This window comes from Fukomys damarensis, unplaced genomic scaffold (genome assembly GCF_012274545.1).
Source record: "Fukomys damarensis isolate Sample0158 unplaced genomic scaffold, DMR_v1.0_HiC HiC_scaffold_14, whole genome shotgun sequence".
NCBI lineage: Eukaryota > Metazoa > Chordata > Mammalia > Rodentia > Bathyergidae > Fukomys > Fukomys damarensis.
In genome coordinates, this window is record NW_022900926.1 from 25,242,350 (window position 1) to 25,257,562 (window position 15,213).

Genomic DNA, 15,213 nt, shown 5'->3' on the forward strand with positions numbered 1-15,213 from the left:
ATATAGATATAGATATATCTATATGTATATATGGAGAGAGAGAGAGAGGAAGAGAGATCACTAGCAAAATATTGTAACCTATGCTCCAGAATACATGGGAATGTATATAACTTGCAAGTGACTAGAGTGAGCAATAAATTTTTAATTTTGAGACATTACAGAGAGCTCTGTTCCCCTTTTACTTACTTCCTCCCTCTTTCTTAAAATTCTTTTCATAATGGATGCATTTGCAATTCCAAATTAAAACTTTAAAAGACTCTTGTACTAGGCAAAATACTATATTAAATATACCTTTACTCTCACCCCACTTTAAGAGCAGGGTTGACAGAAACAAAGGCTGCTGGAAGGGGAGAGAGATTTCTATAGCAACGGGGGACTCCCTGGGAGCAAACCTTATCTATTCCACAGTTTGTTACCTGCTAAAGCTGTGTGCATCTTGTGGGTCCTCATGGCACACAAGGAAGGGTGGAGCTGCTCATACGTGTCATAAATGTGGAGCAGCAGAAAAGAAAACATGATCTAAAAACAGTCCACACCAATATTGGATCTTTATTAACTTGTTGGTTTTGATACTAATTAGATAAACCAGACACTTCAAATTCTTCTGAATAAAGCTGCACTCGGGTATAATGGAGAACAAACTGAAACCGCTAAGTGCAGTGTAGAGAGAGGGTTAACAATTTAAAATGTCACATTACACTTACAGAAATGTTCTTTTCCTGTCAACATAAATCCCTCACTACACAGTGATATAAACTTACGTCATTAAGGATATGGCAGTAATTATTAGTATGATCAGCAATCAATAATATTTTAGTCTTTGGGAAGACTAATTTCTGATATTTTAGAAATCGATATCTTCGCAATTCAAAGGTCTTAACCAAAGAGCATGATTCAAGGTAACACAAAACAAATAGCAAGAATGAAGAGAGGTAGAAAAGAGAGGCAGGGCATAAGGTGCTTACTTGTTGGCATAGCGACAATGAAGGCTTTGGAGTGCGGCCCAGGGCCTCTTCTGTTTGCGGCCCGGATTTTGAACAGATAGCGTTCCCCAGGCTGCAGACCATCCACCAGGGCAGAAGTAGTGTGTCCAGAGTAGGTGAGGGACTTTGCTCCGAACGGTTTGAGGGCCGGGGCGTAGGAAAGAATGTATTCTGAAATGATTTGGCAGACGGTTGGAAGGAGGAACCTGACAACAGTCCTGTGACCAGCAGACAGACTGCGTGGGCAGGATGAACTGGAACACGCGTTACTAAAGCTAACACACCAGCGATGCAGGTCAAGTAGACAGCTGAGCAGACGGGCAGAGCAGCAGATGCGCTCACACTCTCTCTGGCCCCCAGGCAGGGCTGGTTCATGAGCAGGCGATTTACTTAAACACACAGAACCTAGGAGACCAGTCTTCACACAATTCACCAAAAATATTTACTCTGATCTTTTTTTTTCTCTGGGATCTTTATTTACTACTTTGGTAAGATGATATATCCAAAATAGAAGAAAGCATGGAAAAAGTGGTAACCACTAGGAATTGATTCCGAATAACTGCCATCCCCAAGAGTTTTGGTTTACCAAGCTGCTTACTTGTATTCACGTGTTAAGTCAGAAAAATCTATAGTTGGCATGAAATTCCACTTTTTTAGGAATTATAGAAGTCCTTACTCAACATATGCTGATATTTCACAGCATTTACAACTGTGAAAGTTAGGTGTTAAGTAACAGATTGGTGTGATATCTAATGTTTCCATCTTTGACTGTATCTATAAGCTTGTAATGCCTTTAAACTTCTTTCTGGTTTTACTTTTTTATCTTTTTGCATCCTTGAGGGTTAAACCCAGGACCTTCACATTGAGTCACATCCCCAGCCTTTGGGGTTACATTTTTTTAAATTTGGAGGCAGGGTCTTACTAAGTTGCCCAGGCTGAGCTCAAATGAGGTCCTTCTGAGTCAGTCTCCAAGAATTCTAAGACTATAGGCATCACCACTGTGTTTGGCTCTAAACTTTGAAAATCATGGAAAATTCAGTCCAAGGAACTAAAATATCTCCTTGATCACATTAAAAATTATAACATATGAAGTCATATTTTGAAGATTTTAACATCTAACTAAAAACTGATGCCTATTTTCTTCTCAATGAGCTTATGATTTACAAAACATAAAATAATATGAATATGTGATCTAAGAAAAACAATTTGAATCACAAAAATATAAGTAATTAGTAAGAGTATTGGAGGTCTTTTTTATCCTAGTCTCTAATCTTTAAAATATACATTAATTAAAAACTTTCAACCAAAAATGCTTCTGTAGCATTCCTCTGGAAAAACATAGCCTTCTTTTCTCATTAAAAAATGAACAAACTAGTCATTTGCAGTGGTCAAAAGTAAGACTTTAGAGAACTCACTGTATATAAAACTTTGTGACTCAGAGTTTTTAATGGTTTAAATGCATTTGGAAAAATTTAACAGTGTCAAAGTATAGTTTCCTATTATGCTGTATATATTTTATCCATTACAAATATCCCAATGTAATTATGCATTTTAGTCCCTGCACCACAACGTTATAAAAAGTGGGCAGGGTTAAGACACAAGACTGTCCCTCATACAAAACTTCAGTAGCTATTATTGCTTCTGGCAATATTTAATTGACAATGAAGAGCTTTTCTCACCAAAGAGCTATAAATATAAATCAAGATGTGGGAGAAAAAAAGAACAAATAAGTAGGATGATAATAAATTCACTATAGGAGCATAATTGTCTTTTTTAAAAAACTAAAATAGTAGTCAGCCAAAAAAAAAGCCTTTATTTCATTTTCAGAGACCTTTTCAGTATCAGTACTTAATACACAAAGAGCCAAAGTTTAGATTGTTATAAAGGTAATTATTCAGAGGAACCCATTAAATATTTATTCTCTTATTTGTTTCTGATTTATTACAATGGGGATGGGAGCAACAAGAGAAAAGAATAGCATAATCTATTCTTTAAAAACTAGAAAATGAGAAAGCTTTATGTGTACAAGGCAGGATCACAAAGTATGATGAATGGTAAATATTTTTTAATTACATTAAAAGACATACTGCCACTAATTCTCCCCCAAAATACTCCCCCCACCACTTGGAGCACACTTACCCCATCACTTTTGTCACTTTCTGAAGCATTTCTAGAAGTCATTTCAATTGTCTTTGGTTACACTGTCATAGCTGACTTGATGACCTAAATCAATTCAAAGCATTCACCTTTCACAGTCATTTTAACTTTGGGGAAGAGCCAGCAGTCTTATGATGCCAGATCTGGTGAATAAGGTGGATGAAAACTCACTATAATGCTTTTCCCAGTCTGCCTCTGTTGGATGGTACTGGGCATCAGGATTCACTGTATTTTTTACCATACCTTATAAAGACATGAACAATTTCCAGAACTGCTTCAGAAAGTAGCATGAACTTGGGATAAGAGTATTTGAAGTGAGGACAAATATTTTGATAGAGATTAATGATAACGTGATTTAAACTGTAATAAATTTTTTTAATTTAAATATTCATCATATATTTTGATATCACCTCATAGATAAACATATCTATCTTCCTTAAATTCCACTGTTCTACACAAATACATGCTGCTTGTCAGGAAAGATAACTTAAAGTTTAAGTGACCCCTGAACATCTTCAATTAACATCTTCAATTAAGAAAATCTCAAATGAGACTAACTGGTAATGATCTTTCAGATTTCTTTAAACTTACAAAAGCTTTTCATAGTTTCTAGATATGTTAAACAAACTCATTCCCCAAAATCTAATAACAATAAAAATATTCCTTTCTACAATAAATATTCCATCTTTTTCTGGGGTACATTTCCATGGGTAATTGTCAGGGGGAAAAAAAGTATGACTCTTTGACATGTCTCCAGACTTCTGAAAGTTTAACTAGTTGTGAATATTTTATCTATTTTTATTATTTTAAAGTCTTAGGCCTGGGGATTTAGCTCAGAGGTGCTGCTGCCTGCATTGCAAATGCAAGGACCTGAGTTCGATCCCCGGTACCAAAAACAAACAAAAAAAAAACTTCGTATTTTTTCTGTCTCACAGTTATACATTCTCTGACCCAAATAGATAAATAAATAAAGGTTGATGAATAGAAAAACAAAATCCATTTTCTGAAAATTGTTACTTGAGTTTTTCAATCCCATTAAAAGTATCTATGCTGTCAATAAAGGCACTGATGCTTCCATGGCGTTCCCACTAAATTCTGCTTCCTCAATCTCAGTGGCACAATGAAAAGCTCCTAGTAAGGAAACAGGAGTAACGGTTGTAATATCACCCCCATGCAATGGAAAACATCCTCGCCTGTAGGAGGATGAAAAGAATAATTGCCTTTGTGACTACCTGAGTGAGTCTGAGACGATGGAAACCCCATATGGACCTGGATAAGACCTCTGCCCTGGGGTCAGCACCTCTTCTACATATGTTGCTTCCCTTCTTCTTCTTCTTCAGTCCCCAAAGCTGTGAGCAGATGCAATATCTATCAGAGTCAATGCAATTTAGGGTGTACGGGATGGGATTCTCACCTTTTACTCTCCCCTCAGTCTCTGGCAGTGGATCCCAAGACACAGTGACAACTGTAGGTTTGCCATTGACTGGCCAGACATTCAAGTTTTCAGGGGCTATGGTAGGAGCTATAAGACAACAAAGAATCGACTATTTTAGAATGCTGTAATGGAGCATTCCTAAAAGTAAATGGTAGATAGTGGCTCAGTACACACTGGTTATTGGAGACCTATTTACTATGTTTATGTTTATGACATGAGACAAAACTTGCTCTCTGTGGACTACAGTGATTTATGTAATTTTTACCAACTTATATAGTAAAATTCGACCTGTCGAGGGAAGTACTGTTAGGAATTCTGAATTTCTGTTGAGGTTAAATATTGAACTATATAAAGAAGAGTAAAATCCATTCCAACTTTTTAGAAATGCAACTATCACTGCATAGTTCAAAGGAGAAATGTAGCCCCGGCTATAGGATAAAATTCTCCTCCATACTCAACACAACTTTAGCCTCAGGAGAGAAGCATGTGCCCTATATCAAGAGCCATGCATCACCCGGGGGCATCCATACATACAACAGTGACTACAAGCTACCCAGGTCAGAGCAATATGCGAAGGGAAAAGGCTGGCAGAGGACAAAACATGGACACAATAAAACAGTTCCTAACTTCTTTGCATTTATTTCTCTTTGTAATTAACTTTTTCTTTTACTCAACCCCTAATCCTAATTGATTTGTATTATACATAGGAACAGTATCAAGTTTTAGGGTTAATATGACTTTTTTAAATGCCCAAGCTGGCCTTTGTCACCATAGGCTTCTTAAATTGCCTTTAAATATGATTTTAGGAGCAATTCACAAATAGCAAACCCAAAGGCCATTTCAAATACAGACCAGACTCCGGTGTTCTTTGGAAGACTGATGTACTCCATTTGCCATCTCTTTCACCCTGTGAAATGCGGACTGCAAATTCATACACGGTATCTGGCATCAAGTTCTCAATCATCACACGCCTATTACCAATCTGCTTGTAATCCCACCTGGCTGATTCCCCCTTCTCTCGATAGCGCACAGTGTACTGTCTGTAAGAAAATGCAACACAAGGTATCCAGTTGGTCAGATTCTTTGCAACTAAGCTCTAGAGTTCTTGCTGTTTTTCCTTCCTTGCTCCTTTATCACTGTTGGTGTTAAGTTGGGAAGTTTAAAAGGAGAAAAAAAATCTAAACTTTTGGCTATGTTATTGGCTCCAAGAATCTGCTTAAGTTTCAGCTAAGGGTATCTAAAATAGTCCTGGAAAGATGGACTAAAACTTGTAAACAGCCCAAATGCCCATCAGTTTGAGAATGGATAAAGATGTGATTTTTCCATGAGAAAATGAAAAAATGGAAATAAATCATTTGTAAATAGGGAAGGGAAGAGGGGTGAAGGGAGGGGAGGGATAAAGGGAAAAAATGAGAACCAAGACCTGTCATGTAAAGGTACAAGATCCCAATGATGAATGTAACTGTACTGTATACCTAAAATGTACCAATAAACTCAATGAGAAAAAAAAGATGTGGTTTTTCTATAAAATGGAGTACTACTCAGCCATAAAGAATGAGAAACTATAGTCATTCATAGGAAAATGGACGCATATTGAGGCTATACTCTTAAGTGAAATAAATAAGACACACATGTAAATACTGAATAGTTTCTCTGGTGTGAAAAGTAAAAGTGTAAATTGTATAACTATATACAAATTGTATAACTGATAATGTGAAATACAAAGAAAAAGGCTAAAGATGTAGGGGAAACAGGAAGAGTAGGGGGAAGGAAATAAGGGACCAGAAAAAATATGAGAAAAGGAAAAAATGGAAACAAAGTCTTTGTAAATAGGGGAGGTTAGAGGGGGTGAAGGGAGGGCAGAGTATGGGGAAAAAATGAGAACCCAGATCTGTCATGTAAAGGTACAAGATCCCAATGATGAATGTAACTGTACTACATACTTAAAAAGTACCAATAAACTCAATAAGATTTTTTTTAAAAAGATGGAGCATGATACTTTTTTTAAGACCAAAATGTCTTACTGCTCAAAAGATAAATAGAGTTACAAAGAGAAGGAATATATAAATGGAACATATCATATGAGGGAACTACCTTCTCAGAGATAGGGGTGTGTGTGTGTGTGTGTGTGTGTGTATGTGTGTGTGTATACTGTACAAAGGGATGACATTAAGGATCAGAATTGGCCTAAGGTGTCAAAACGGAGTCATTTCATGCCAAATCAGGCATGTTTCTGTATGTCCAGGAGGCAAAGGAAAATATGGTTTCAAGTAGACTTATTAACCTTAAATGGAGCAAAAAATGTGTAATAAACACAGCAGGATAGTGGAGCTTGTAAAAGACACTCCAGTGAGTGATTTTCCTGGAGAGAAACCAAACATTGAGGGTAATACTCAAAATCCTCAGATGGCAGACATCCTCAACGCTCCAAGAGTGCCAAATGCTGTTTACTGGACTCTTCTTTCTTTTGCGGCCTCTTTGCAGTAGAAAGCATTTGATGTATTAAAAATATGCTACCCATTATATTCCATAAGTCAGAAGACTTCAGCTGAAGACATGCCATCCCAATTAACAAAGCAATTCTGCTAAAAAAGACTCAAGCCTTCCCTGTTTTTAAGCAAGAGGTTGGAAATCAAAGATGATGGTAATTAGGATACTACATATGGGGGAGGGCCACATGTCTAGAAGAGAGCTACCACTCACCTTCTGAGGTCTTTCAAAAGAAGCAGATGTCTTTATTTTTTACTAGCAGACTGTCAAGGAAACGATATATTCAACATGGCTAGCAGTTTGTGTGCATCTCTGTATATACTACATTCGCTTGAAAATACATCCTTCTTTCCGGGCTGCAGATAAGTTTAAGATTTAATACATAACTAAGCCACTAAGCCACCAAATCTTTGGCTTTCTCTTGTTTAAATAAACCATTTGGTAATTCAACACAAAAATTTGATGGCTATATTCACCAATGGATTTTTTTTTTTTTTTTTTTTTTTTTTTTTTGGTGGTATCAGGGATTGAACTCAGGTCCTTGTGCTTGCAAGGTAGGCCACCAAACCGCTGAGCTAAATCCCCGGCCCTTGGACCAATGGCTTTCTAACATAAAGATCATTTTAACATTCTGATTGTTTTTTCTTCTATTGCAATTGCAAATGAGTATAAAAAGCAGAATAGTACACCATGGTCTGAAAAAATAAGGTGCATTTTGTTAGTCACAAACAAGCTAGGCATGAAACAATTCAGCAGTGGATAAATGACTAAACAGGAACCACTAAGGTAAGGCATTAGACAAATCTCTACCATTCAACAGAAAAGTCTATCCTGCTGTGACTCTTCAGTAAGATTCCTCCCAATGAGTCACATCTCTCGAGCATAAAGACAAAGAAATAAGCAAAAATACCTTGAAGCAACGACTTTCTTCTGTTTTTCCAAAACAGGATCCACCCAGGCCACAAGTACAGACTGGGATGACATAACTCGAACACTGATGTCTTTAGGTACATCCAGTTCATCCTCTTCTGAAATGACAGTTGGACACATGGGACAGCTGTCTCTAACTATAGTCTCTGCCTTGACTTCGTCTGGCTTTTAGCATCTATTATTCACCCTATATAACTTTTAGGTTGCTTATGTTTAATGTAGGTAAAATGAAATGAGTTAAATTTTAAAGTTTAATTGATTGGCCAATTTAGAAAGCAAAACCTCCACTCTTGGTCTTCTTTAACACAGCCTAAGAAATCCGAAATCCCTTTCAGAAGCTGCCCAACCCAATCACCAACAACAGCAAAGCAGACACTTCCCCTTGGTGGAAGATGCTCCAAGCAAGTCAGTGTTTGCTCAGTGTACACTATAAGTTTCTAGAAAAATCATAAAAATTTTAGAAGCAGAAAACGTTTAGGGGAAGAAAAGCTTAATTTGCACTTCCTTGATGATCATGACATGAACTGAAAATTCTGCTCCAAACAACTGTAAGAATCACATTGGATTCAATGTCCTCACGTTTTAGAATATAAGACAAAGGAATTAAATAGGCAAAGGAAATTAAAATTATATGCAGATATAAAACAACTCAGTTTGCCCATTTTCTACAGAGATTTATCTTTGTCATCAATAGAACGCATCACAGTCACAAAGACATAGCCATAGGTTAATCTCCAACAAATTAAGATTCGCAAGATATCTTTAATCTTGCTTTTTAGTCTCCGGGTTTTTGTTTTGTTCTCACTATTAGGGCACCATGTTTCAAAAGGGTATGGAAGAAGGAAAATAAAGAAATATTTGACCTATCAGAAAAGTGATAAAGGGCTTCTTTATGGCAGCAATCAATGAATAATAAAAGTGAAACATCATATGTGTGGAACTTCTTTATACTGTGTGAAAAGCATCATGAGTTTTTTTGTTGGGTTTTTTTTTTTCTGATATCAGGGATGAACTCTGGACCTTGTGCTTGTGAGACAGGCGGCAGAACCACTGAGCTAAATCCCCGGCCCCATCATGAGTTTCATTTTACACTGTGAATTCATGGAAATAAGTATGTTGGTAGTTGCCCCCTTTAAACCTAAGACATGTGGCCCACAAAAGATTATATAATTTGTTAATATATGAGTAATATAAAAAATACCCATGAATGGACATAAATACCCGTTAGTAAGTAAAGAATGACCAGGCTATCATCAAGCAATCATTACATTTGTTCTCCTGTCTCCATCATAGTTTCATTCAAAGTTCGATGAAATAACATTGGTATGCACAATTGCATGCCATCCCTCCACAACTACTCTTCTTTCTCCCACTTTGTTGATGTCTCACTAAGAGCAATTTATGGGTGAACCAGACTGTGCTTTTAGGTGGAATCATGTTTGACTCCTCCAATCATGGCAAAGCCATTGCAAGTGAAGCTGTTCAGAATGCACAGTGAAATGAATTTCATCACAAGATCACTCTGCATGTAAAAGACACATAGCTGCACCCCAAAAGTGACCAACTCATCCCACTTGTTTCCTTTATTCCCCATATAAAATTCATATAATCCATCAGTCAGCACCATATGGAAGCAAGATGGTATTCAGTCTACACCGTGGTTTCATCCAAGTCTTCCTTGGAACTTACCTGAAATCTTGCGTTTCGTAAGGGCAGCCCTGTAGACTGGCTGGCTCTGCCCCTGGGAGTTCATGGACTGCAGAGAGACCACGTACACTGACTCCGAGGCTGGGGACCAAAGAGCAGGGGCTGAGATGGTTGCTTGATTTCTCAGGAACACATGAGCCTCTATGGTCTGTGTTCCCCATCCCTTTGTCCATCCCATTCCATCTTTCCACAAGTATTTCTACTTCCAGAACAGCTAAAAATCAGCCCAAGAACTGTTGGAACTAAACTAAAAAAGAGCACTATTATGTGAAAAAAAAAAAAAACCTGAATAGATTTTACCTATGATTCCTGAAGAAAGTGGGTTTCTATCTTATCAATATCAAAGAGGAATAATTATTTTAAAAAGAAAAGAATAGCATGTTTGCTCATAGGATTTCCCAAACTTCTTTTTACTTTCAATATACCAGTTACTCTGTTTGCTTTCAGAAAGAAGAAAGGGGAAAAAGGAGAGCCAGTGTGATAGGTTAGTATCCCAAAAAGTTTTTCTGTTTCTGTAGGATGCTGTACTGTTTGAAATTAAAATCCTAAGTGGAGTCTCTAAAGATGTGTTAAGAGCAATTGGAAGATTTAAATGTAACCTTTATTTCTGGATTCTTCTTTCAGTTAGTTAGCCTCACCTCATCCATGCATTGGTTTCCACTCATATCTAACTTAATCTAAATTTTAAAATTGTATTTGTAAAAAATTATAATGAGGGAATAAAACTTGAACTTTTTTTTTCAGTAATGGGAATTTAATCCAGCACCTTCATACCGTGCTATGAGCTCAGCCCCTTTTTTTTTGCAGGGGGGAGATGTTGAGACACTGTCTTGCTAAGTCACTAGGTTGTCCAGGCCAGGCTAGAACTAGCAGTCTCCTGCTTCAGCTTCCCCGACTGCTAGGATTATAGACAAGCACCACTATGCCTGGCTAAAACTTGTATTCTTAAACACTATGCAATCATAGAAGCTGAGGCTCAGGTGAAACCTTGGTTATCTTCTAATCTGACCTTATTTTACTAATAAAAACAGTGTGATTACTAATTGTGTCATGTCAACTTAACTTGAATAAGAACTATCAGGCAGGTTAGTAAATTCTGAGTGGGTCTATCAGTGATTGACACACATGGCAGCAAACTAAGGGAGAGACCCATCCCAGATGTGGATGACACCAAGCTTCCTGCTGCAGCTTTAATCAAGTCAAGAATTAAACTGAGGCTACCTGAACTATTTCTGATGTGGGTAGTTATAACATCTGTAACCTCTTGGTAAATTAACAAGGTTATAAATACTGAGACCCTAAAGGGAATGGAGAACACAAAATCCCTTCCTTCAGAGGAAAATAAGGAAACAGGCCTTTGGTCTTTACAAACATGTTGAGTTAAATAAATGGATACTGTGTTCAAAGACCTCACACTGAGGGCCCTGTTTGCATAAAGTGAATTGCTGTCTTCTCATCAGAAAATTCTAGGGAAGGGCATAATATTGGACCACCTGCTTTCTCTACAAACAGGAAAGTTCACACTGTGACATGAGTGAATGTTTATGCTAAAGGCACTCACAGCTACTCTACTGAAGAACTCTGAAATGTATGCTTCACAAAACGGAAGATCAAATGGGTAACACTCAGAATCAGAATCGCAGAATGCCAAATTCTGCTGCTAGACAGAGGAGTCACTTCACAGCCCTGCTAATTTCTTTGTGCTGTTGACAATGGAAGCATGCCAGAAATTATCAAAGAAGAAAATCTCCTGCTTGACTCCCAATCTAGGAGCATGTAAAAGTAACTACATGTGAAAAGCAGTTTCCCATTATTTTCAAAGAACCACCAAGAAACAAGTAATTTCACACACCCAAAGTTTTTAGATGCCTTTAGATGTATTTCTTAAAGTTCTTAATGTCTACGTTTGATTTGCTGAGCTCCTGAAACTACCATGGGCCCAAGATTGTCCTAGGAGGAGTTCAGTGCCACAGGACAGGCTCACAGGGGTGAGACAGTCACACCCCTCACCCTGTCTGATAAAAGATCTTACCTTTCAGGACTGAAGAGGCACTAAGTCGTGCACACCATGTATCTTCTCTGTGGCTACCCCCTTCATATTCCATGAACCTGTGGCTGTCTGTCTTCCCTGTTCCTTGCTAGAGCCAGACTTTCTTCCTACCTCAGCCTTCTCACCCCACGGGAGGAGTGGACTCCACAGCTGGTCTTCACACCATCATGAGTGCAGAAAGCTGCTAGGTGCCCAACGTATGTGAGTTGGAGAGGCTGCCAAGTCTTTCTAGAGTCTCTGAGTGAGAAGTGGCACTAGAATACTTATTACTGGGCCAGGCATGATGGTGCATGCCTGTAATCCCAGCACTTGGAAGGCTGAGGCAGGAGGATCACTGTGTGTTCGAGACCAGCCTGAGCTACATAGTGAGCTCCAGGTCAGTCTCAAATGCATAGTGAGACACTGTCTCAAAAAACAAAAAAAGAATACTTATTACTGGTTTTTGTAAAGACAGTTGGAGGGTACTTTCTAACCCTGAATCCTAAGATGAGACAGACTTTGTGGTTTTACTCAGCTGCCACATGTTTGATCCCCAAAAGATCCAACATCCATGGTCCCAGGAGTCTAAGACAAAGTTTCAAAGAACAAAATAATAAAAATGGAGCCGAGATGGGAAAAGCATCAGCCCTAACCTCATGCAGAAGGTGACTCCACTCAAGGAGTCAGTACTGTTGGATCAGGAAGGACCTTAGAAGACAGACTTGCCCTAACCCTGACTAAAGGTTTAAATTATGGGGGCTTAGAATATAGAACCAAGGATATGATTTCAAATAACTGTCATACCTGGAAATGATTATTACAACTAAAATAGTGTTTTTTCATGAATGATCTTCTAAATATTGGAATGCTCACAGAGATCACTGTTCTGGCTTATGTCTAGATGTGCCCCAAAAGCCTCACGCAGTCTTTGATGTGGCTTTTCAGAGATGGCTGGATCTAAAGTATGATACTCAGATCAAGGGTGTATGATTACTAAATTAGTCCACTGACTGGTTTGGCACAGTTTTGGACAAGATTAAGAGTGCTCCAACCTGGGTGTGAGGGCAGATATCCTGGATGGAATACGAAGTACAAAAAAAGGGACATTGCTTGTCCCTTGCTGCTTTCTACTTTGATGCTTTGCTGCATTTTGCTTGTCATGAACTGTTTCTCTTCTGCAATACCCCTCTGCCATGACACCCTGTCTTGGAGCCAGCTGAGTAAAGACTGAAACCTTTACAAACTATGGGACAAATAAACCTTTCCTCCTTTAACTTTGGGTGTCAGGTATTTTTCGTAGCAATTAGAAAACTAAATAACACAGAATTTTGTACCAGATAAGTGGGGTCATTGCTGTGACTGTACCTGACCATATGGTTCAGAAGCCTTCAGAACTGACTTGTGGGAAGAGTTTGGAAAGATTTGGAAATGGTGGATGAAGAAGTAGCCCTTGGATCACTTGAGCTCTACTTGATAGGAGATTCTGATCTCAGATATCAGAAGACCAGAATGCTGATAGAAATGCTGCCAGTAAAGATCTGGCTCAGGAAGTTTCTTCGGGGAAAAAGGACTGCATTGGCTGTTGAACTCCAGATGATGTGTATTATGGATTGGCATAAAATTTATCTGCATTTTGCTCATGTCCTGAGACTTTGCCTGAGGGCAGCAGAGTAATTAAACTTGCAGAAGAAATTTCAAGACAGTCTAATGTTGAAGTGGTGGCATGGCTACTGTTGAGGCTTTCAGCCAGATCTATACTGAGAATTGAGAGCAAAGAACCCAGCAGAATGATTTAAAACATTGTGAGTTTGGCCAGAAAGGAAGATTCAGTAAAGCTGTGGACTACAAAGATAGAGCAGAGAACTTGGTTTCTGAAAAAGAACAAGACAATTGAAAAGATGGCCTGAGGATGTCACAAGAAATAGGAGGACTATAGCCTTTGCAGCCTCAAGGTTGCAAAGGTGAAAAAATTTTACTTTGAGAAAAGAGCCTCCAAAGTACTATGTTCCAGAATGTTGGAGGCCTAGAAAATATGATTGGGTTCACAGTGCGCAGCAATCCAGACACTTGACCCCTGCAGCCAATAGAGAAAGAAGCCTGGCTACTGCTCAGGCTGGTGCAGACCTTGGAATCATTTACATGGTGGTGGTTTTAGGTACATACAGAATGAAGAGTTGTGGGGTCATGAAGGAATCCACCCAGATTTCAGAAGAAGGCTTGGGAGGCCAGGCAGTATGGCCCTGAGAGGGCAGTTTGTGAAGCTGTGAATGTGAAGCCAAAGGTACACTGGAGACCTCAGAAGGTCAGAGAATCCAGGAATGTGGACTGAGTGTGGAAACAAAGAAGGAGCACAGCTGGCCCAAGACAGAAGCCATGGGAGCTACAACCATCAGCAGTGCCATACGGGCAGAGCCACCCAAGCCCTCTGGAGTTCACATCTTGCCACAGATTGCCTTGGATACTGAATGTGGAACTACAGGACTTAATGTCTGCCTTGCTTGATTTTGGGCTTGCTTTGTCCCTGTCCTTTCTACCCCCCTATTTGGAATGGAAATGTTATTCTGTGCCATTTTATGTTGGAAGTAAAATGAAAATTTCCTTTTCATTTGTACAGGGGCCTACAGCTAAGAGATTGCCTTAAATCTCAGTGGAGACTTTAGACTTATACTTTTCAGCAAAACTGTTAGGACTTTGCAACTTTTGGAGATGGATTAAACCATCTTTTGCATAAAGTGCGTGAGTCTTTCAGGGGCCAGGGATGGAATGCTATGCCTTGAACCTAGATGTCCCCTCAAAGCTTCATGTGGTCATAGGTAAGGCTTTTCAGAGGTGACTATATCGAGGGTGTATAATACTGGGATCAAGGATATGACAATGAAATTAATTTAGTTTGATGCTAGCATTGAGGCTGCCCCACCCTGGGTCTGAGTGCTAACTTCCCTAAGAGTGAATAGCCTGGATAGGATATAAGAAACAAAAAGAGGGTCTCTGCTTGTCATTTGCTGCTTTGTTACTTCACTGTTTGCTGTCTTGCTGCCTTCTGCCTGCCATGAACTATTTCTCCTCTGTGATGCCCTTCTGCCATGCCACCCTGCCTTGGAGCCAGCTGATTACAGACTGAAACCTCTACAAACTGTTAGCTACAGTAAACCATTCCTCTTTTAACTTTGGGTGTCAGATATTTTGTCTCAGCAACAAGAAAAATAACTAAGACAATCACCAAAGCATTGCATACTAATTAATATTAAACTTACCTAGTTTTTTAATTTCATGTGTCCTCTGATCTCTTGTCAATGGAACATAATTCATCTTCCGACCACTCTCTCCATAACCCAGAAGAAAACCTCGAGATCTGCGTGGACTCTTGACTCCTGACAGGCGTGGTGCCTTCCATGCAACAGACAGCCTGTCATCTGAGGACCGGATGCGCACTCTCAAGGGCTTGTTGGGCACTTCCTTTTCTTAAAAAGGACATGACATAG

General features: G+C 38.9%; 1 protein-coding gene across 2 annotated transcripts in view; it reads right to left on the bottom strand.

Moving 5' to 3' along the window:
* Window positions 1-15,213, bottom strand: part of Fndc1 (fibronectin type III domain containing 1) — a 73,642-nt gene that overhangs the window by 41,153 nt on the left and 17,276 nt on the right. For both annotated transcript variants that reach the window (XM_033763281.1, XM_010625247.2), the window contains 6 exons: window positions 14,986-15,192; window positions 9,685-9,783; window positions 7,976-8,093; window positions 5,428-5,615; window positions 4,555-4,662; window positions 966-1,154 (listed from right to left, as the gene is read on the bottom strand). In XM_033763281.1, coding sequence (XP_033619172.1) covers window positions 966-1,154; window positions 4,555-4,662; window positions 5,428-5,615; window positions 7,976-8,093; window positions 9,685-9,783; window positions 14,986-15,192 — 909 coding nt within the window. The remainder of the gene's footprint in view (window positions 1-965; window positions 1,155-4,554; window positions 4,663-5,427; window positions 5,616-7,975; window positions 8,094-9,684; window positions 9,784-14,985; window positions 15,193-15,213) is intronic.